General features: G+C 43.7%; 1 protein-coding gene across 5 annotated transcripts in view; it reads left to right on the top strand.

The window, feature by feature from the left end:
- SHANK2 (SH3 and multiple ankyrin repeat domains 2) overlaps positions 1–21,943 on the top strand; it is a 516,022-nt gene that overhangs the window by 11,621 nt on the left and 482,458 nt on the right. For 4 of the 5 annotated variants that reach the window (XM_077820165.1, XM_077820164.1, XM_077820163.1 and 1 more), the window contains exons 2-5: positions 16,869–17,072; positions 19,997–20,068; positions 21,052–21,160; positions 21,457–21,608. In XM_077820165.1, coding sequence (XP_077676291.1) covers positions 16,869–17,072; positions 19,997–20,068; positions 21,052–21,160; positions 21,457–21,608 — 537 coding nt within the window. The remainder of the gene's footprint in view (positions 1–16,868; positions 17,073–19,996; positions 20,069–21,051; positions 21,161–21,456; positions 21,609–21,943) is intronic. The other variant, XM_077820166.1, reaches the window with a different exon arrangement.

Raw genomic sequence — 21,943 nt, 5'->3', positions numbered from 1 at the left:
TAGGAAAAACTTTTTCACTAGGAGGGTGGTGAAACACTGGAATGCATTGCCTAGGGAAGTGGTGGAATCTCCTTCCTTAGAAGTTTTTAAGGTCAGGCTTGACAAAGCCCTGGCTGGGATGATTTAATTGGGGATTGGTCCTGCTTTTGAGCAGGTGGTTGGACTAGATGACCTCCTGAGGTCCCTTCCAACCCTGATATTCTATGATTCTATGATTCTATGTAGAAGAACTGTAAAGCATAATTACCGGTAAGTCTTACTTATTTGAGCCATAAATTAAGAGCAGTCTGAATACAATGTGTCCTATGTGAGAGGCAGTTAGTATCTATAATACTCTCCAGAACTTTTATAGAGAGGACACGGTGCCTGGTTTTTGACCAAAAATCAGGTTGAAAAGAAGACCTGGAAGTGTCCAGTCAGATGTACCGACCGGACGCCAAAAATCCAGATACTGCAGGGTGAGGGGAGATGCTAGATCATTAACCTACGCTAGCCCCTGCTTAGCCAGTCCTGTCTCCTACCTGCAGCCAGGCTCCTTGTCAGTCTGCAGCATCTTCCATGCCAGCCTCAGAGCAGAGGGAGCCTAGGCAGGGGAGGGAGGGAGGTGGAGACGATTCAATGAGCGATAGGGGAGGAGGGAAGAGAAGTGAGTGACGGAGGCGAGGCCTTGGGGAAAAAGGGGAGCTGGGGCAGGGAGTTGGAGGAAGAGGTGGAGGAAGCAGGTGGGGCCTCAAGGAAAGAGGCAGAGCATTGGTGGAAGAGGCAGAGAAGTGCTGGGCCTCATGGTCCAGTTATGAACAATTAGAAAGGTGGCAACCCTGGAGCCAAGGTTCTGGAATAGTAAAGTATCTCGTTTTACCCAACATCTGATGCCATTCCTCTTTGTAAAACATCATATTCCCTGCATCTTTTCCTGTTTCTCTTTTTTAATGTACAACTTCCCCAAATCAGGCTAAAACCTTTTGCCAGTGTGACCTGTTTTGCTGTGTTCCTGCTGAGAGCTGTGCAGTGTGACTGAAGTTTATATTTGCATGGTTATCATTATTTATTGCAGTCACGCCTAGGAGTGGCATGAGGAGTGTAGTACTCCTTCTTCCTTTCAACAGGATGTTTGATCATTCACAAAAATCCTGTGGAGTCCTCTTTTAGATATTAGTTTAATAATTTATAGCTGGAACATGAATTAAAATAATATTCCCAGTGCAGCCTCCCCCTGCCCTGATTTCTACATAATTTACTGTGTGAACCATAGTTGAGAAGGTGGATATTACTTCTCTAATGCCATTCTTTCTGTTAAATCAAATGTTTTTATCTTAGCAAGTAGAGCTGGACTAAGGGCAGGTCTAAACTTAAAACACTGCATTGGCACAGCTGCACTGCTGAAGCACATAAGTGAAGACGCTCCTACACAGACGGGAGAGCTTCTCCCATAGGTGTAGTTAATCCACCTCTCCGAGAGGTGGTAGCCCTGTGAATGGGAGAAGCTCTCCCATCGATGTAGCACTGTCTACGTGGTGGTGGTGATGGTGTTGGGGGGGGGAGGGTTAAGTTAATATAACTACATTGTTTGGAGGGGTGGATTTTTCACATCCCTGCGTGAGGTAGTTATACCAGTACAGGGCTATAGTTTAGATGTGACCTAATGGAACGTCTACACTTAAAATGCTACAGTGTAGACACTACCTACGCTGACAGGAGGGATTCTCCCGTTAGTGCAGGTAATACACCTCCATCGACCTCGTGCTGTCTCTACCAGGGATTAGGTTGGTATCGCTACGTCTCTCAGGGGTATGTGTGGATTTTTCACACCTCTGAGAGACATCGCTGGATATACCGATGGAGGGCCAGGTCTACACTACACACTTACTTCAGTATGAAAAATCCACACCCCTGAGCGACGTAGTTATACCGATCTTGATCCCTCTGTGTAGACCATAGGGCTTTCCACTGACGTAGCTACTGTCTCTCATGGAGGTGGAGTTGTTAAGCTGATGGGAGACTTGTCTCCCATCAGCTTAGAGCGTCTTCATCAGATGCAAGTTTGTAGTGTAGACCTGTCCTAAATTCTTAGTGGAGACCAGGCCTAAGATGATTAGAACTGAAGAGCTCATCCAGTTACTCTGCCACTGTCAGAGAGCTCACTGTCCTGCAGCGAAGTCGGGGAAAGTTAAAACCTCATTGAGATGGATAGGTATGAACTCACCCTTCTGTTAACAGAACTGTAAGAATAAGTCCACATCCAAGACAAAAGGAGTGTGTGAACCTGCCTAGGAGCTTTTGGCAGAGTAACATTTTGGGTCTGAGATTATGTGTGCAGGAAGGCAGAAGAGAAAGGTTTGTAAAAGACAAGAACAGAGAGAGAGAGAGAGAGAGAGGCAAAAAGCATGAATGCCAAGCAGTAGCCTGTGAACACAGTGTGACCCTGGGAAAAAGCTACGTTTTTGGGTCATGACAAGGACTTAACAATGCAGAATTGGGTATGATGGCATGAGGGGGATGAACCCAGCTTGGTGTAGTTTCCCATCACTCCACAACGGATGCGCTAACAGACAAAAGCCCCATATTACAGTTACACTTCATAATAGTACCCAGGAAAAGAGATCCCGTTATTGGGTTATAACCAAGTCAAGCCCGTGGTCTCATCAAAAGGGTGCACTCTTTAAAGGGGTAGCGGACTACTATAATTGAGGAAGAGTTTGAGGACATCTTCCATGGGATAGGGATGCTCTCAAAAGAGTACAGTATAGATATGAAAGGGATTCAAAAGCAGGACAAGAGACATTTTATGCTGGTCTCAAATGAACAGGCATTGAAGAAGTTGTTAAGGCTTGTCATATATGCCAATAATACAGGCCAAGTCAAGTGAAAGAGCTCATAGAATCATAGAATATCAGGATTGGAAGGGACTTCAGGAGGTCACTAGTCCAACCCCCTGCTCAAAGCAGGACCAACACCAACTAAATAGAACGCAGCCAGGGCTTTGTCAAGCCTGATCTTAAGAACCTCTAAGGAAGGAGATTCCACCACCTCCCTAGGTAACACATTCCAGTGTTTCACCACCCTCCTAGTGAAAAAAAGTTTTTCCTAATATCCAGCCTAAACCTCCCCCACTGCAACTTGAGACCATCATTCCTTGTTCTGTCATCTGCTACCACTGAGAACAGTCTAGATCGGTGGCACAGCAAAAATTTCCTTTTATTGGCTGGGAAAAAAATATGCACTTCTAGACTATATTATTCTCAGTTCCCTGAGATAGCCTTACTAGAAGATACTACCACTAAACAAATGATTGTGCATATAAGATCAAATGCTATTTGTTCTATAATAATGCCATGAACAAAAGCCCTCTGTACAAACAACTATTACATTTTCAAAACCCAGATGTGTGAAACAGCCTTTTAAGATGTGAGATTAAGACCCAAAATGAGAGAGACAACAATAAATAAAAGCAAGAAGCTTGAACTGGTGTATAGTCAATTTCTTCCGCACACCTTGGGTTTTCCATAACATTGATTAGTTCATGGAGGATAGGTCCATTAATGGCTATTAGCTAGGATGGTGAGGGATGCAACAACATGCTCTGATTGTCCCTAGCTTCTGTTTACCAAAAGCTGGGAATGGATGACAGGGGATAGATTACTCAGTGATTGCCTCTTCATTCCCTCTGAAGCACCTGGCATTGGCCACTTTTGGAAGACAGGATCCTGGGCTAGATGGAACATGGTCTGACCCAATATGGTCATTATGTTCATATGTTCTTAGTTTAATCATTTTATAATTTCTGGTGCCAGTGTTCAAGCAGTGAAATAACACCAGTTTCCCATGGGATGGCTACAGATTTCTGTGTGAATAATGATATATCCTATAATGTGTTATATTTTAAATCCACTCTCTGCCTCTTTCACGTGTGCCCTGCATTGAAGTGTGAAAAATACTGTACCTAAACCGCAAAGTTCTCTGCTCCAGTACAAAGTATTCACTGAAAATGGAAACTTGCTCTCACAACCTATTTTCCCTGCCCTTTCCTGAAGCAAAGCAATATTGAGTGGGAAGTGGGGTGGGAGCTGAGTAAGGTAGCAGAACAGTTTTGTGGAAGGTAAGGGAACAGAGTCTGGTAGTGCTCAAAGAGCTCTTTGCAATCTTTTGCATTGATCCTGCTGGCCCTTCCACCAATACACACTCCCCTGGAAGTGAAAGAAAAGGTTTGTGAAAGGTTCCATAGGATAAGCTGTCTGGTGTTCCTTGTTCTGATCCAGTCAAAGAAGTTTTGCCTGGCCTGTTGAAGAGAAAGGTTCAAGTTGGACAGTGAATTCTGTTAGCACCTGTGAGGAGTTGAAGTGAGTTGCCTTTGGTGGAATGAGAGTGTTCCTGCTTTTGAGACAGCCCTCTGTTTAGGTTTAGAGAAGCTTTGGGTCTGCAGTTGCTTTATGCAGATCTCATATGACCTGAATGAGCTTAGGATCTCTGTGTTAGACTGTATTTTATAAGAAACACTCAGGCCATGTCTACACTACGAAAGTACTCCAATTTTACAGAAGTCAATTTTTGGGAACAGATTGTATAAAGTCGAGTGCATGCATCCACACTAAGCACATTAATTTGGCGGTGTGCGTCCACAGTACCGTGGCAAGCACTGACATTCCGAGCAGCGCACTGTAGGCAGCTATCCCGCATGTGACACGGTCAGGCCAGATGGCTACAGGAGAGTGATAGAAGGCAGATATATTAGCCCCAGGTTAAGTAGGTCCCTTTTCCCTGACTAAGGTAACAGGGATCGTTCCAGAGCAATCAGGAACTTTCTAGAAACAATTAAGGCAGACAGGCTGATTAGAACACCTGCAGCCAATCAAGAAGCTGCTAGAATCAATTAAGGCAGGCTAATCAAGGCACCTGTGTTTAAAAAGGAGCTCACTTCAGTTTGTGGTGTGCGTGCGAGGAGCTGAGAGCAAGAGGCACAAGAAGCTGAGAGTGAGAAGGCGTACTACTGGAAGTCTGAGAAGTACAAGCATTATCAGACATCAGGAGGAAGGTCCTGTGGTGAGAATAAAGAAGGTGTTGGGAGGAGGCCATGAGGAAGTAGCCCAGGGAGTTGTAGCTGTCACTCAGCTGTTATGGGAGCCATTGTAAACAGCTGCAATCCACAGGGTCCTGGGCTGGAACCTGAAGTAGAGGGCGGGCCCGGGTTCCCCCCATTCCTCCATTCCCCCAGCTCCCTACTTGATACCGGAGGAGTTGACCTGGACTGTGGATTCCACCAGAGGGGAAGGTCTCTGGCCTGTTCCCCGATCCACTAGGTGGATCAGCAGAGACTGTGGGGATTGTTCTTCTTCCTTTTCCCCGTGCTGGCCAATGACGAGGCTAACTGAGTGAACGGCAGATTTGAGCCATGAACATGGCCAAACTGAGGGCTGCTGTGAACCTCTGAGGTGAGCAAATCCACCAATAAGCGCAGGACCCACAAAGGCAGAGGAGGAACTTGGTCACAAACAGTTCCCGCAGTCCCCGCTGCCCATTGGAATTCTGGGCTGATCTCCCAATGCCTGATGGGGCAAAAATTTGTCGCAGGTGGTTATGGGTAAATGTCATCAGTCAACCTTCCCTCCCCCCGTGAAAGCAACAGCAGACAATCATTTCATGCCCTTTTCCCTGGATTGCCCGAGCAGACGCCATAGCACAGCAAGCATGGAGCCCGTTCAGCTCACCGCAGCAGTTATGACCATTGTAAACACCTCATGCATTATTGTGCAGTTTATGCAGAACCAGCACCTGAAAAACCAGGCGAGGAGGTGACAGAAGCGTGGTGATGAGGATATGAACACAGATTTCTCTAAAACCGCGGTCCCCAGCAATTTGGAGATCATGGTATTACTGGGGCAGGCTCATGCCGTGGAACCCCAATTCTAGGCCTGGGAAACAAGCACAGAGTGGTGGGACCGCATAGTGTTGCAGGTTTGGGATGATTCCCAGTGGCTCCAAAACTTTTGCATGCATAAGGGCACTTTCATGGAACTTTGTGACTTGCTTTCCCCTGCTCTGAAGCACAAGAAAACCAAGATGAGAGCAGCCCTCACAGTTCACAAGTGAGTAGCAATAGCCCTGTGGAAGCTTGCAACGCCAGACAGCTACCGATCAGTCGGTAATCAATTTGGAGTGGGCAAATCTACTGTGGGGGTTGCTGTGATGCAAATAGCCAACGCAATCATTGAGCTGCTGCTATCAAAGGTAGTGACTATGGGAAATGTGCAGGTCATACTAGATGGCTTTGCTGCAATGGGATTCCCTAACTGTGGTGGGGCTATAGACGGAAAGCATATCCCTATCTTGGGACCGGACCACCAGGGCAGCCAGTACATAAACCGCATGGGGTACTTTTCAATGTTGCTGCAAGCACTGGTGGATCACAGGGGACGTTTCACCAACATCAACGTGGGATGGCTGGGAAAGGTTCATGATGCTCACGTCTTCAGGAACTCTGATCTGTTTAAATGGCTGCAGGAAGGGATTTACTTCCCAGACCAGAAAATAACTGTTGGGGATATTGAAATGCCTATAGTTATCCCTGGGGACCCAGCCTACCCCTTAATGCCCTGGCTCATGAAGCCATACACAGGCACCCTGGACAGTAGTCAGGAGCTGTTCAACTATAGGCTGAGCAAGTGCAGAATGGTGGTAGAGGGCCCTGGTGTCTGGCTGTGCGTATTCAGCTGCCAGGCAATTTGCATCAACCTCCCACCCCGCCATAAATGTCTCCCCCTTACTCTCATAGAGATTGTGGAGCACACAGCAAGCAGCAATAACAATGGGAATATTGGTTTCGCTGAGGTCTGAGCGAGTCAGTAAACTGCGCCAGCAACCCTTTAAACGTCCAAATGCACACTCTACCACCATTCTGCACTTGCTCAGCCTATAGTTGAACAGCTCCTGACTACTGTCCAGGGTGCCTGCTGCCACCTCTCCTCACGTTCATCGGCCACTTTCCTGTACTCTGCTATTGTGTCCCTCCACACATTCTGCTGAGCTCTGTCAGTGCTGGACGACTGCATGAGCTCAGAGAACATTGCATTGCACGTGCGTTTTTTTCACCGCCTTATCTGAGATGGCCTTTCGGACAGAGGAGGGAGACTTGAAACACTTGCAGCTGCTGGAGGAAAAAAAGGGAGTGAAGTATTTTAAAAAGTACATTTTACAGAACAATGGCTATACTCTTTTACGGTGAACAACACTATTCACATTACATAGCACGTGTGATTTTGGTACAAGGTCGCATTTTGCATCTTATATTGAGTGCCTGCGGCTTTGGTGTTAGAGATCACACACGCAGGGCCGGGCAACAGAATTCGGCTTGCAGGCGACCACGATAAGCCATAGTCTTTCGGCTTCTGCAACCTTCATAACAGCAGCGCCCGCCTCTCCCATACCAAGCAAAGCACGCTGAGTTGGCCATTTAGTGCTGCAGTTTTCCTGTTAACGTGCAGCAGCAGAAACCAAACTAACCCCCCCACCCCCAATCCATCCAATTCTTTGGGATGATCGCTTTACCCCTCCCCGCACTGCGTGGCTGGTATCAGGGAAGATCCCTGCTAGCCAAACGCGAACAGCTCAGTGCCAATGCCCCCTCTTCCCCCACACCGCGTGGCTAACTGCAGGGAGGATTTCTTTTCAGCCACAGGCAAACAGCCCAGTAGGAACGGCCACCTCTGAATGTCCCCTTAATTAAATTCCCCTATTTCAACCAGGTTACCATGAACGATATCACTCTCCTGAGGATAACACAGAGAGATAAAGAACGGATGTTGCTTGAATGCCAGCAAACACTGGGACCATACGCTGCCAGGCTTTGTCATGCAATGATACCAGATTACTTGCTACTAGCATGGCAAAGTGTCCTACCGTGGAGGACAGAATAAGGCTGCTGTCCCCAGAAACCTTCTGCAAAGGCTATTAGAGTACCTCCAGGAGAGCTTCATGGAGATGTCCCTGGAGGATTTCCACTCCATCCCCCGACACATTAACAGACTTTTCCAGTAGCTGTACTGGCCACGAATGCATCCCAAGTCCTCAGGGCTACTTAATCATTAAAAAACGCTTGCTTTTATAAACATGTATTATATTTAAAAAGGTACACTCACCAGAGATCCCTTCTCTGGCTTTGTTGGGTTGGGAGGGTATTTCAGTCAGGGTGATAAAAAGATCCTGGCTGTCAGGGAGAACGGTGTGCTGTGTGCTCTTCTCAAGCTCATCCTCCCCATCTTCTCTGTCCACAAAATCCTCAGGCTTGGCGGAGAGTACCCCATCATCGGAGTCCACGGACAAGGGTGGGGCAGTGGTAGTGGCCCCCCCCCCCCAGAATTGCATGCAGCTCAGCGTAGAAGTGACATGTCTGGGCTCTGTGCCAGAGTGTCTGTTTGATTCTTTGGTTTTCTGGTATGCTTGTCTGAGCTCCTTAAGTTTCACACAGTACTGTGTTGCGTCCCTGCTGTAGCCTCTGTCCCTCATGGCCTCGGAGATTTTTTGAAATGTTTTGGCATTTCGTCTTTTGGAATGTAGTTCTGATAGCACGGATTCTTCTCCCCATACAGCGATCAGATCCAGTACCTCCCGTTCGGTCCATGCTGGAGCTCTTTTGCGATTCTGGGACTGCATGGTCACCTGTGCTGATGAGCTCACCTGGTCAAACAGGAAATGAGATTCAAAAGTTCCCGGGGCTTTTTCTGTACACCTGGCCAGTGCACCTGAGTTCAGAGTGCTGTCCAGAGCGGTCACAATGGTGCACTGTGGGATAGCTCCCGGAGGCCAATACCTTCGAATTGCGTACACACTAACCCTAATTCGAAACAGTGATGTCGATTTCAGTGCTAATCCCCTCTTTGGGGAGGAGTACAGAAATCAGTTTTAAGAGCCCTTTATGTAAAAAAAAATGGCTTAGTTGTATGGACGGGTGCAGGGTTAATTTGATTTAATGCTGCCAAATCCCACATAAACTTGTAGTGTAGACCAGGCCTCAGTTTGCTGTCCCCATAGAGTTTTAACCACTGCTTCTATTTAAAATTGTTTCCTGTCTCACTGCACCTTCTAGCTACACCTGTCTGCCAACCTGGATCCATTTGAATGTAGAACTGTCAAAAATCATAGTTGAAGCATGTATGTTCTAGTAGGAATGCCAAGGGCACATTCTAAGGCCTCAGGGAGCTGGGGGAATGAGGGTTGTAGGATGTTTGAAGTGTTGAGGAGTAATCTTACTCATTTTTTTTGGTATAAGCGATATGCCATCCTGGAATTGTTCTTAGATTCAGAACCTGTATTCACAACCTCTCTGAGAACTGGAAGCACTAATTGGTTATATCAGATCCAGTTACTAGTAAATAGGTGACACTAAAAACCAGATCAATACCACCAAGGCCCTTCATAGACATCAACTAGCTACCTTCATGGAATAAGGGTTACACATGGATCTGCTCTGTAGACTCAAAGTTGGCATTGTTACAAGTCCCAATAATTCAAAATGTTGAGACACTCCCATCCAAAAACTATAATCTTGATATTGACTTAAAAATTATGATGAATAATATATCACTTTTTTCTTGGTCTGTGTCACATTGTCTGCAGTGGCTCACGACTGTGAGTGCCAACCTCAGAGCAAACGATCAAAAAGCAGGGCAGACTCCCCAAACTGGTTGTATGTCCTATAATTAGAATTCACCAACTCAGTATACAAATGTGAACTCCTGAAGCACTATAACTGTCTTACCATGGAGTCACAGACGGTCCTCTTGAGAACTCCAGTCTACCTTGCTACCCATGCAAGCTGGACTTAATGATAATGGTTAACATACACAAATGATCACAAAAGATTCAGGTTCTTTCTAGTCCCAAGAGACCAGTCATTTACCCCAGGTCAGTTTGTACCTCAAATCTCACACTGAAGACCATGCTTATAGCCATTAACTAAGGATTATTAACTAAGGATTTATTAACTAGGAAAAAGAAATGAGAGCGTTATTTACAGGTTAAAACAGGCAACATATGTACACAAATGAATTACAGTATATAGTTCCACAAGTGGCAGAATTGTAGTAATCTGTCAGCACTGAATGCCCTGGGGATCTGTGCTTTTGTTTCCTACCTCCAGTCTTGTGAGAGACCATACAGCAGAGATGAAGAATTTTCCCGTCAGCTATCTTTATTTCCTTCTTCCAGAATTCAAGCTCATGGCATGAGCTTCCTTGTACATAGCACCTTCATGGGTGTGAGAGGGCCATTAACTCAGGGCTTGTCTACACTGGCAAGTTTCTGCACAGTAAAGCAGCTTTTTGCTCTCAAATTGCAGATGTGTACACACTGCCAAGCCACTTTGCATGCAGAAACTCCTCAGTTGCAGCGCTGCAAAAAACCCACCTTGACAAGAGTTATAAGGCTATTTGCGTAGAGGCTCCAGCACCCTATTGCCAGTGTGAACACTTGATTGCTTTCTGTGCTGTAATTGGCCTCCGGACTTGTCCCATAATGCCTCAAGTGACTGCTCTGCTCATTGTTTTGAGCTCGGCTGCCCTGGAGACATGCACCCCTTCCCTTTCAAAGCACCATTTCTGACAGCTCTTGAGTGCTGTGCTGATCTGCTCCAGGACACAAAGCAAACCATTAATGTGGAATGCTCATGCTGTTGAACAAAGAGGCAGATGTGTGTGTGTGTGTGTGTGTGTGAGAGAGAGAGAGAGATTGCTGAGCAGAGAGCCCAGGAACGGAGGCGGGGGCTGATGTTGTGTTATCCTCCTCCCACTGCCTCAGGACTGATTGCTTCCTGCCGCTGTCTGAATTTACAAGACAGCATGCTGACACACCCTCTGTCCCCCAAAACACACTGTCTCTCCTCCCACCCCATACACACACACACACTCCCTGTCACGCACTCCCTGCCTGCTTCAGTTGAAAAGCAGCTGGCAATGTAGTAGGATGCCCATGGAACTATGGGATTGGGGAACCTGCATCATGTGACACTGTGCCTGTCCCATGAGGCACTGCAAACCCTTCCCAAAGCACCCTGCGGCCAGTTGCACAGTGGGATAACTACCACAATGCACTGCTGTCTTTGCCGTTGCAAGAGCTGCTAATGTGGATGCACTCCAGTGTCACAAGGAACACAGTGTGGACATGCAACAGTGGTTTAATTCCGGCATTTTAATAAAAGTGGTACAATTTGTGGTGCAGAAGCTTGTCAGTGTAGACATACCCTTAGTCTTCATATTGTGATGTTTCACAATGGCCCACTTAGTTTTGTTAGTCTTTCTTGATGAGCGGGAGAACCATTCCTCCTGCCTGGGTTCACAGATTCAGATCAGGCATTTGTATAGTTATAAAGCAAAGCTTACATGTTACCTTATAGCATGGGTTACAGACATTACATGTAAGATTAATACATAGAGCAACTTACAGTCACTTCATAGAGACTAAACGCATCCTTACAAGTCTAACACCTATCTTGAACAATACTACTATGTAGGTGACCTGGACTGGTTTACAGAAATGAATTTATCAGTGCTCAGCTGACGCCTACAGCCTTGGCAAGAGTAGGCAGGTCTACCAATGTCAAAGTCTGTGTTTGTGGGAAATTCAACTTCCCTCCATTTCTGTGTGATCATTTCGGGTTGAAAATTCAACCTTAAATGGACATGGATAAATGTGTCTCCCCACTGGCTTCTCAGATGCAGGGTCCACTTACCCTTGCCCAACCTATATATTGTGGGAGATGCTATTTTCTGCCCTCCCCATCTTCCTTTCCTATCAGTCCTGCCTCCTTCGCCTTCAACTGACCCCACTTTCCCCTCCTTGTCTTTTTATCATCTCACCCCCCAACCACCTTCTGTCTCCATTTCCTCTTAGTCATGTTCTTGTTATTATTTATTATTTGTATTTACCATAGTGCATAGGACACCCAGTCACAGACCAGGACCCCGCTGTGTCAGGTGCTGTACAAACAGAGGGCAAAAAGATGGTCCCTTCCCCAAAGAGCTTACAATTTAAGTATAAGATGAAACAACAGATGAATACAGACAGACAGATAAGGGAGTACAAGGAAACAAGGAGACAATATTGGTCAGCATGATAGGCAGTGGTTTCAGCACACCAGTGGCCTAACCATTGTCAAGTTTTTTGTAGGCATCATATCAGAGGAAGGTTTGAAGGAGGATAATGAGATACCTTTGTAGATGTTCCCAAACATGAAGAGCAGCATCGGAGAAAGCACAGAAGTGCTCATTTGAAAATTTAACAAGTGGCCAATAGAGGCTGGCATCAGAGGCTGATTGGCAGCCAGAGTTGATATTTTGATACTGACTGAGAAATTATAGAGGAGGATAGGCCATGAAGTGCCTTGAAAGTGAAGACAAACAGCTTAAATTTGATAGGATTAAAGAAGAAGGAGCTAGTGGAGAGATTGATATGGTTGAAGCAGTGGACTAGGCAGGTCGGTGAGTCAGCAGCATAGAGATGGTAGCTGAACATGTGTTTACAGATGAGATTACACAGAGATAAGGTGTAGAGGGAAAAGAGAAAGGAACCAAGGACAGAGTCCTGTGGAACCCCCACAGAAAGCTGGAGAGGGAATAAGGAGGTTCTTCCAAAGGACATGCTGAAGGAGCGATTAGAGAAGTCAGATGAGAACCAGGAGAGGACAGAGTTACAGAAGTCAAGGGAGGACGAAGATTTCACGAAGAAGAAACATCGTATTGTCAGTGGCATTGAAGGTGGTTAACAGGTCAAGGAGGATGAGGATGGAGTAGTGGTTCTGAGCTCTGGCTAAGAAGAGGTCATTAGAGACTTAGGCGAAGTGGATTCAGTGGGGAACAAGGGGCAGAAGCTCAATTGGAGAGGGTCTAGGATGGAATTGGAGGAAAAGAACTCCAGACAATTATAAACAGAATGTTCAATGATTTGAGAGATGAGGAGGAGAAGAGAGATGAGGGCAGTATTTGGAGAGGAAAGTAGGCTAAATAATGGTGGGTTTTTTTAAGAAGGAAAAGGCAAAAGCATGCTTGTATTGTGAAGGGGAAAAGCCAGAGAAGAGTGAGAAGTTAAGGAGAAGAATAACAGGGAATGCGGCTGGGTGCAAGGAATAGGATGGGATGGGGTTACCAGGGCATATGAAGGGGTTAGAGAAAAAGAGAAGCTGATAAATTTCTGTATTTGTGACGGGAAGAAGGAGGAGAGAGTAATAGGAGGGGAAGGAGGAAGGAAAGGCAAGCCAAGAAGGAAGGGAGATGTATTTTGTCAATTTTCTCTTGGAAGAAATCTGTGAGATCCTGTGCAGAGAGAGCAGTAGAGTCAGGAGGAGCGGAGGGTTGAGAAGTGAGTCGGAAATATGGCATATAGGTGACTGGGATTGCAGAAATGGGTTTCTGTAGGAGAAGTAAGAGTTGTTCAGCAAGGAAAATGGAAGAAAAGAATGTGGAGAGAATGAATTTGTAGTGGAGGAAGTTGGACTGGTCACGTGATTTCTTCCAGAGATGCTCTGCCATGTGAGAACAGGAGCTGAGGAAGTGATTGTTGGAGGAGGAGACAGGTCTGGGGGTTGATGGGGGACCTTGAGATGGGACAGAGGGACAAAAAAGTCAAGCATGGAGAGACTCAACAATCATATTGATGGAAGAGAGGGCAGAGAGAAGAGGGCTGAGAGCAATGCTGATGGACTGGAGGTCAGGAAAAGCTGAGTGACAGGGTTTGGGGGTGGGGGGGCTGATGAATGATGCTGAAAGAAATAAGGTGATGGTTGGAGAGGAGGAACTCACCAACATAAAGATTAGAGAGAGAGAGAGCAGCCTGTATCCTGTAGTCTGCCTTCCAGGACCCCTGTTACAATCTGGAAAAATGTCTGTAATATCTTTTATGAATATTGTGCATGACTTAGTTTTCCTGTTCAATTTTGTATGCTGCCTGATTGAATGTATAGAGCTAAATGAAAGGAACATATAAGGAGGTTGTTACAGTACCTAGTAGGAAGGGTGACACAATGACAGAGATAACTCACCCTCACATAAGTAGCTTCAAAAGAGTTAAGATAACAGTGACTGGGCTCAAACCATGATTTGAGGACTTCAATAGCTCAGACAAAGGTGAGAGATTTATTGCAGGAGTGGGTGGGTGAGATTCTGTGGCCTGCATTGTGCAGGAGGTCAGACTAGATGATCATAATGGTCCCTTCTGACCTTAATATCTACGAGTCTATGAGTTGGTGGGAGAATTCATCTAGCTAGCTTCATCTAGGATAAACCTGAGATCAAAAGAGGATGTAAGCCCTAAAAGACCCTAGAAAAGGATGGTTTGGGGGGGATGAGCTGAGAAATGTGTCAGTCTAACTGAGACACTCAGAGACAGAGGGAGAAGGCTGTAAACAGTGTGGGGGTGTTCCTCCCAACTCAGAAATGGGGAATAAGCCAGACCTGCCTGAGCTATGGATTGAGATAGAGTTTAGGTAAAGGAATATGGATGCAGGCTTCTGTTTTAAATCTACTCCTCTAAGTGCTGTCTACCATTAGTCAAAATAAATCATGGTTTGTTCTGAAGAGGCTGTTACTGTATCACTGTGAACGTATGCTGTAACAGACTCCAAAAGAGAAACCATTGCAGGGTCCAATCCCAGATGGACCTGCTGAATTAGTCGTGGTTGGTACCAGGGGGCTGTAACCAAGGTCCTGAGCTGAGAGTGGGCAATTCCACTCCAGGAGAGGTAAAGGCCTGCAGCCTGACACCTGTGGTGGATGCACTCAGAGACCCCAAAAAGGGACAACAATATAGTTAGCCTAGTAACCATGTCCCTTTGTCTTCTTCTCCCACTATTTTCCTGAGCACAACATTCTCTCTCCTTGCCCCCCACGTTCCCTGACCCCTATAATTTCCTTATGTATCCTAACAGTAGCCCGGGTAAGTATTTGAAGCACATCTCAAAAAACTGCAGTTCGTACCAGTCACAAAGAGAAATAAACTGAGATGTGATCCCCAATGATCCACGCATGAAAAAAAGCATTGTAGAGCTGGATTTAAGCTAGTATTCATAAGCCTACCATATTCCTTCAGCAAATGGGTGATTGTGTGATGCTATCGTGGCAGCTTAGCTAGAACATTTCTTGCCAGGCAACAAAGATGTATAGAGGATACCTAATCATCAGTGTCAACTGATCTTTAATTTGAGGAATAATTGGCAGAATCAGAGCCAAACGTTGATTGCAATCCCCTAAATTGGAATTTGTGAGCAGGTCAGCTTGCCACACAAATAATATACAGGGCGAGATGCTGCTAGTAACTCCTATTTCTATAGGGCAAAATCTTGAGATATGCTGATGACCAGCTGAGCACCTGCAATGCCCAGTGAAATTAATGGAGAATTGAAAGTCCTTCATGCCTCTCAGGATCCAAGAATGTTTTGCACTAATGGGACTATTTCCCCCAAATGGAGAAACTGATTTAGAAAAAAAACATTGCCATATAAACCCATAAAGTGGTAAATTTTGCACTTGATTTAGCCATTTGTATGATTTGGTTAAATGTATGAAATCAGAGGTTCATGCTTTCAGAACTGCATGGTATCTTGTCAAGTATTGACATGTTTATCATTAATAAATTCATAGTGCTTAGTTTTTTACATATGAGTGATTTATCTCTAGAGAATTTATAAAATATATAACCTACAGATGCTGCAAAGATGAGTACTATAGAAAGCTGTAAATTAAGTTGATACGTCAGATTAAAAAAAGCATTTCCTTTTCCTGTAAGGTGTCAATTTGTATTTTTCTGTACTGTTCCGTTCTTACTATCTACATATAGAAGAAATGCAAGTTGAAGAATATAATTGTTAAGAACATAGAGATCTTCGGAAATGACCTAAACAGAAATTAATGACATATTGAAAAGCTGAGTTCATATTGTGGTCACAGTTAAGGCTGCTATGTGTATTTTGATTTTTTTCTTGTATTTGAAATATTATTGGGGTTGGGTGTACTTCTTTTGGCCCCAGAGCAGCCCCTGTATTCTGCTGGGGAAACATAAGGGGACCAGAACAGTCTGTAATTGTCCAGGAGAGAGACTGACATAGCAGCCCTATGCCATGCTCTTTGCAAGCCCCAGTGCAGAAGGAGGGAGGGGCATATCAAGGTGAGAGGACGGGCCCACTGCACATATCACTGCGGCCACACAAAGGCAGCTGAGGACAGGCTGCTGTAATTTAAATGTAAATTATGCGGGAGGCTACACGGTCACCAAACAAAATCAAAATTGAAAGGGTGCTTGAAGTCCCATTAGCCTGCCTTCCCTGGGTTGTACCAAGAGATGTTGCATACTCGCACATGATCTGTGAAAGAAGATATGATTTCTAAAGTCTGAGAAAGAACTCAGGATGCCCTATGTTTTTATAGCACCTCTGTGTTTGATGTTGTTAAGGAACAGAAGTCTGAAATCTAATCTCCTTGTTAATGCAGTTCTTTGTCTTAGAATTTAATTAAATGTAGATTTTCAGCTTCTTTTGCAGGGAAATGCAGACAAGTACAGTTTATTCGTTTAATTTGTTATAGCTGATCTCATTCATTTTGAGCTCAAGTTATATGCTTTCTTCTCTTCCTCTTTGTCTAGAAAAAGTTGGATAAGGTATTGTGAACATGTGCCTGAAAATGAAAGATACCAAGTATTGTGGAATATTTTGCCTTGTGGCTGAGCAAAATTTTCTGCTTTATATGCAAGTGTATATTATATTGCATTTGTATTTAATTTCTGTGCACTCTTTGCAGGCTCTCACAATATTACTTATGTGGCTTTTTGTTACTTTAGAATGATCTTTATAAATCTCTCATAAGTTTTGTAACGTGTTATTTTATTTGGCTTTACAGAAATGCATTAGATTTAATCCTGAAGCTTCAGTGTGGGTAGCAAAACAACGAATTTTATGCACTTTGAATCAGAGTTTGAAAGATGTCCTGAATTATGGGCTGTTTCAGCCTGCCAGCAACGGGAGAGATGGGAAATTTTTGGACGAGGAACGACTCCTTAGGGAATATCCACAACCAGTGAATAAAGGTGTTCCCTCCTTAGAGGTATTTTAATACAACTGTAAAAATTTTAAAGCTTTACTATCTGAAACATTTTTATTTCAGGGGGTATTTTATGCATTACTCACATAAAAGTTAAGGATCAGGCTCAATGACTTTCTGTGGTGGGATGTACCAACCCTTTAATACTAGAAACCTGTGGGGCCAGCACTACTCTGTTCCAGAATTTTCCTCAGGAGGCATACCAGTAGAACAGGAGTCATGATCACTGATTGACAGAAAGACATTTCAGGGTAACACTTTTTATGATTTGATGGAGAAATCTAAGGTGCTAAACTATGCTTTAAGGACCAGACTGCAGTTCCAGTTGTAGGGCATGCTGGAACTTTTCTTTCCCCTTAGCAATGATGGGCTGCTGGGAAATGTCATTCCTGGACAGCCAGGTGTAGTCTTGAGATAAAGCAAGACATTCTGGGAAAAGGGACTATATAAATCCTGGCACCCTCTGATGAGTGAGAGGACTGGAAGGGCTGATGGTTTCTCCCAGATGAAAGAACAAGTAACCAGTTGCTTGACCTATTTTGCTCATTATTGATACACTGGGATTTTTAGTTGAAAAAATGACTGTGTAGCACACCATATAGCAAGGGCCATGTGAAATCCAGAATTCACATTAATTGGTCCATGTAGAGCCTGCTGGTGCACATTAAAAATTCCCTAGTGCAATGTTTCCTATATGGTGGGTCCCGATCCACCAGAGGGTTGTAGGAAAGTTCTAGAGGATGATGGGACTAATGTGGAGGGGAGAACCTGGGGACAGGGGATTGGAGAGGAAGGATGCCCTACACTTACCCTGCAATGACAGCTCCTGTCCTGTGGTGCTGGCTTGACTCCCAGGTGTGGGTATTGCAACCTGGCATATGGGACAAACCTGAGTGCGTCACAACTCCCAGAGTGGGACCCACCATTTCAAAAACACTGCCCTAGGGAACCTTAAGTGGACACTAGCAGGCTCTACATGGACCAATTATGCCACTACACATCAGTGTGTTTTAGAAATCACCCTCCCATCCCTGCCAGTAGTGTGCATTACCTCACTGCTCAGACAAGCCCTTAGTATGAGTAATCTAAATTTTGAGTAAAATTAGGGAAACAGGAGATTATCTGGAAATGTTTTTATATTTCGGCTATTCCCTAACTCACATAAATTACTCTCTGATTTTATATGTAATACTTCCTACACTGAGTCAGTAATTGCTCAACTTTCTCTCTAGGAAAGGCCAAAAAACTATAGTAGACAGGAAAAAAAAGTGAAATTTGCAGGTCTGACATCAGTAGATTTACACTGGTGTAAAACTAATGGAAGTGAGAATTCAGAGCCCTACTTACTCTACCAGTTGAATTCTGAGGGTCAGTCACTGATGTTTGTGCTATAACCCTGAACAAAGTAAATAATCACTATATTTAAGTCTACTGTTTTCGCCAGTGCACTTGTTACAGTACTGTTTTAACAGTAGAGGACTTGTCAGCAGAATTCCTCTATGTGCAATAAATGGGGAAAGGATCCTTTTTCTCTGCAGTATTCGAGTACATGGCAAGTAACGGATGAAAGTGTTCTGCCCGAAAAGCTGATATTCAGGCCCTATCCAAAAAATACATGGCACTCTTTGAATTCTACCTAGTAAACAAAGATCTATTTTTGTCTCTATTCACAACATGTATTTACCAGTTCAGAGAAAACTGTAGCATGTTGAGAGCATGAACAGTAGTTACAGTAGAATCTTAATGAACACAAAGAGACAGAAATTCCATGAAAAGCTAATATTTTTTTTAAAAAAGGGGGAGGAGAGAGAGGGGGCTTTGAACTTCAGACATAATCAAGAAAGATTATGGGCCAGATAGTGAAGGGACCTTGTGTAGTGGCACACAAGACGCTTCCTCAACATTGCACGTCATGTAAAAGCTTATTGTTTTGAGGCATTCACAATGCCTGGATCATGGCGTGACCCTCCTGCACTGTTGTACAGGGTGAGGCCAGCAGACCAGAGCAAACAGTCTACTTCATTCATTAGGATGGAATAGATTATGCACCCCAATGGGCAAGGAGCACAATCTCCCCACCTCTCGTCCGGGGGTACTGCAGCTCCACACTGCCCCCTTACAGGGAGGTGTCATAAATGCCACCATTTAGCCTTGTGAGAAGAAAGGTGGGGGTGAAATCTATGTTTAAAAATACATTTTACACGAAAGTCAATTAATCACAGAAGAGCCATTTAGCATTCTAATGAACTATAAATTGTGGTGTGCTAGATCAGTGGTAAATATATATCATGGTGTAATGGTGACCCCATGAATTTTCAGCTGATCTGTCTGCTCTAGCAATAGGCAAATTGGTCAGAACAGAATAAGAAGTGGCCTCAGCTGGACCAAAGTCAGTCCTGTAACCCTTATGCACATGAGTAATCCTTATTCACAGCAGATGTGTCATTAACATCCACAGAACTACTCCTATGAGTAAGGATTCAGAAACGTTCTGCTGATTTTTTTTTTTAAATGCATGTTTTAAATTTTCACATACCTCTGCAATTCCTTTTTCTGTCTGTGGCTGGAAGTGAAAGTGCTGAAATGTCTTTGGGGAAAGCTCTTCACATGGTATTTCCAGTTTATTTGTGTAGATTCAAGGGGCCAAACTCATTCCTCATGTAATTTCATTAACTTCTGGATACTTATACCAAGTATAAACTTAGCTTATAAGGATTGTAGAATTTCAATAGTATGGTTCTAAGCATTCTAACATTTTGGGGTTTATTTAATTATTTGTTTATTTAAACTGTACTCCCAAGCCCTTTTTTGAAGTTTGCCCAAATCTACATGACTGTTAACAGATGCCACATTCTGATAATTTCTGATCTTTTTCACTATTAAATAAAATATGAAATTTTGACTTAATCTCTTTGTTTCCCTATCAGTTTCGGTACAAGAAGAGAGTGTATAAGCAATTAAATCTTGATGAAAAACAGCTGGCCAAGCTTCATACAAAGGTATGTCCAATTTACTGGTGATAAGGGAGAGCATCCATTTTCTGAAAGATAGTATCTGGCAGGAAAAGTACTAACATCAGATGCACAATGACCCTCTGATTAGAATCCTTTGATTCTAATGACAGTCTAAAAAATACATACAGAGTGCAGCCTGGATAGTTCTAACATTGATCTTGCAGATCTCTGTTCATGTGAATAGTCCCACTGAAGTCAAGGAACTGCTTATGTGAGTAAAGCCTGAAGGACTTGGATTTTATATTCAATACACCAGGGATTCTCAGACTTCTTCATGTAGACCACATCTAAACAGAAGTTGTCTTGTGAATGCCTCCCCTCTCACAACTGACTGTAGAATGTGAAGCATCTTTGCAACAACTAAGGCAATTGCTTAAGTGGAAAAGGAATATTTAGAAAAGTATGTAATTTAGGACTGGAAAATTAGGGGAGATCTGCTTCGGGTGACCAGCTAAGCAGTCTGCAGACCACCAGTAAACGTCCATGAGTGGCTAGTGGTCCAGTGACTACAATTTGAGAATTTTTCTAACAGTACATTTCCTATGTTTGACTTTGCCATAAATTTACAAGTAATTTTATATGAACTTTATATAAACCCAGCAAGTTTTCAGTACATCACCAGTTTTATAAATACTGACATACATATCTTCAGAGACTCTTACAGGTCGGATTAATTATGATCTCCATCTTATCAGTCTGATTTCTTTATGAATAGGACTTCTAGTAATTTTTTTCCTGAATGTTGTAAGCAGCATATTCTTGTTTTTAATTTTGACCATTGCATTCCATAGAATCTATGCTCTGATTGAGTACCATTTTAGGGCCAGAGATCCTCAACTAGTGTAAATTGGCACTGTTCTATTAAGGTCAATGGAGCTATGGAGATTATACCAGCTGAAGATCTTAGTCGTAACTGGAATATTCTTCGTACGATCTGAGGACTTTTCAGTCGTCACTCTTTCTTTCAGGCTAATTTGAGAAAATTTATGGATCATGTTCACCATCTCTCAGTGGAAAAAATCACAAAGATGTTGGATCGGGGACTGGACCCCAACTACCATGACCTAGAGAGTGGAGGTAAGAGATTAATGAAATCAACGCACAAAGTGGTACACATTCTGGTTTTACTGTATAAACAAAACCAAATTCTACCCGCTGAATCTATTGCCCTTTAAAGGCTCGGTCTTAGCAAAACCTATAGTTCCAATATATGAAGGGAGTAAGTTGATAGTTTATGCTATTCCTAAGGCAGTGTTTCATCTGTTTTATACTTAAAATCTAACAATTAAAATATTTTTGAAATATTTGTAAATACTTTTTTTGGTTAAAGTTGCTTGTATTTTTCTCACACATTATATTCTTTTTGTCTTTAGAAACTCCTCTAACTTTGGCAGCTCAGCATGATAATACTGTAGAAGTGATTAAAACTCTGAAAAATGGAGGGGCACATTTAGATTTCAGAGCGAAAGATGGAATGACAGCTCTGCACAAAGCAGCTAGAGCCAAGAACCAAGTAACCCTCAAGGTAAATTCTCTCAGAGCCACATTATGCATTATTTTATACAGAACAATATATAAAGGAAAATGCTTTGGAGTTAATTATCATATTGTCCTTAATGGATCTTTTAATCTGTGGTTGCTTAAGTATTTACCCTAGGCTTTTGACTTTCAGGATTTGCATTCAACAAAGGGCCCTTTCATTTCAGAAGCGTCTGTTTCACCATCACTTCTGAAACATCATTTATGTTAACACTAGAGACCTTACAGTGGCACATCTGTATCAATACAGTTGCGCCGCTGTAAGATCCCTCATGAAACTGCTCTATGCTGATGAGAGAGAGCTCTCTGGTCGACATAATT

The sequence above is a fragment of the Eretmochelys imbricata genome, chromosome 6 (genome assembly GCF_965152235.1).
Source record: "Eretmochelys imbricata isolate rEreImb1 chromosome 6, rEreImb1.hap1, whole genome shotgun sequence".
Lineage (NCBI taxonomy): Eukaryota > Metazoa > Chordata > Testudines > Cheloniidae > Eretmochelys > Eretmochelys imbricata.
This window is presented reverse-complemented; position numbering and strand designations above follow the sequence as displayed.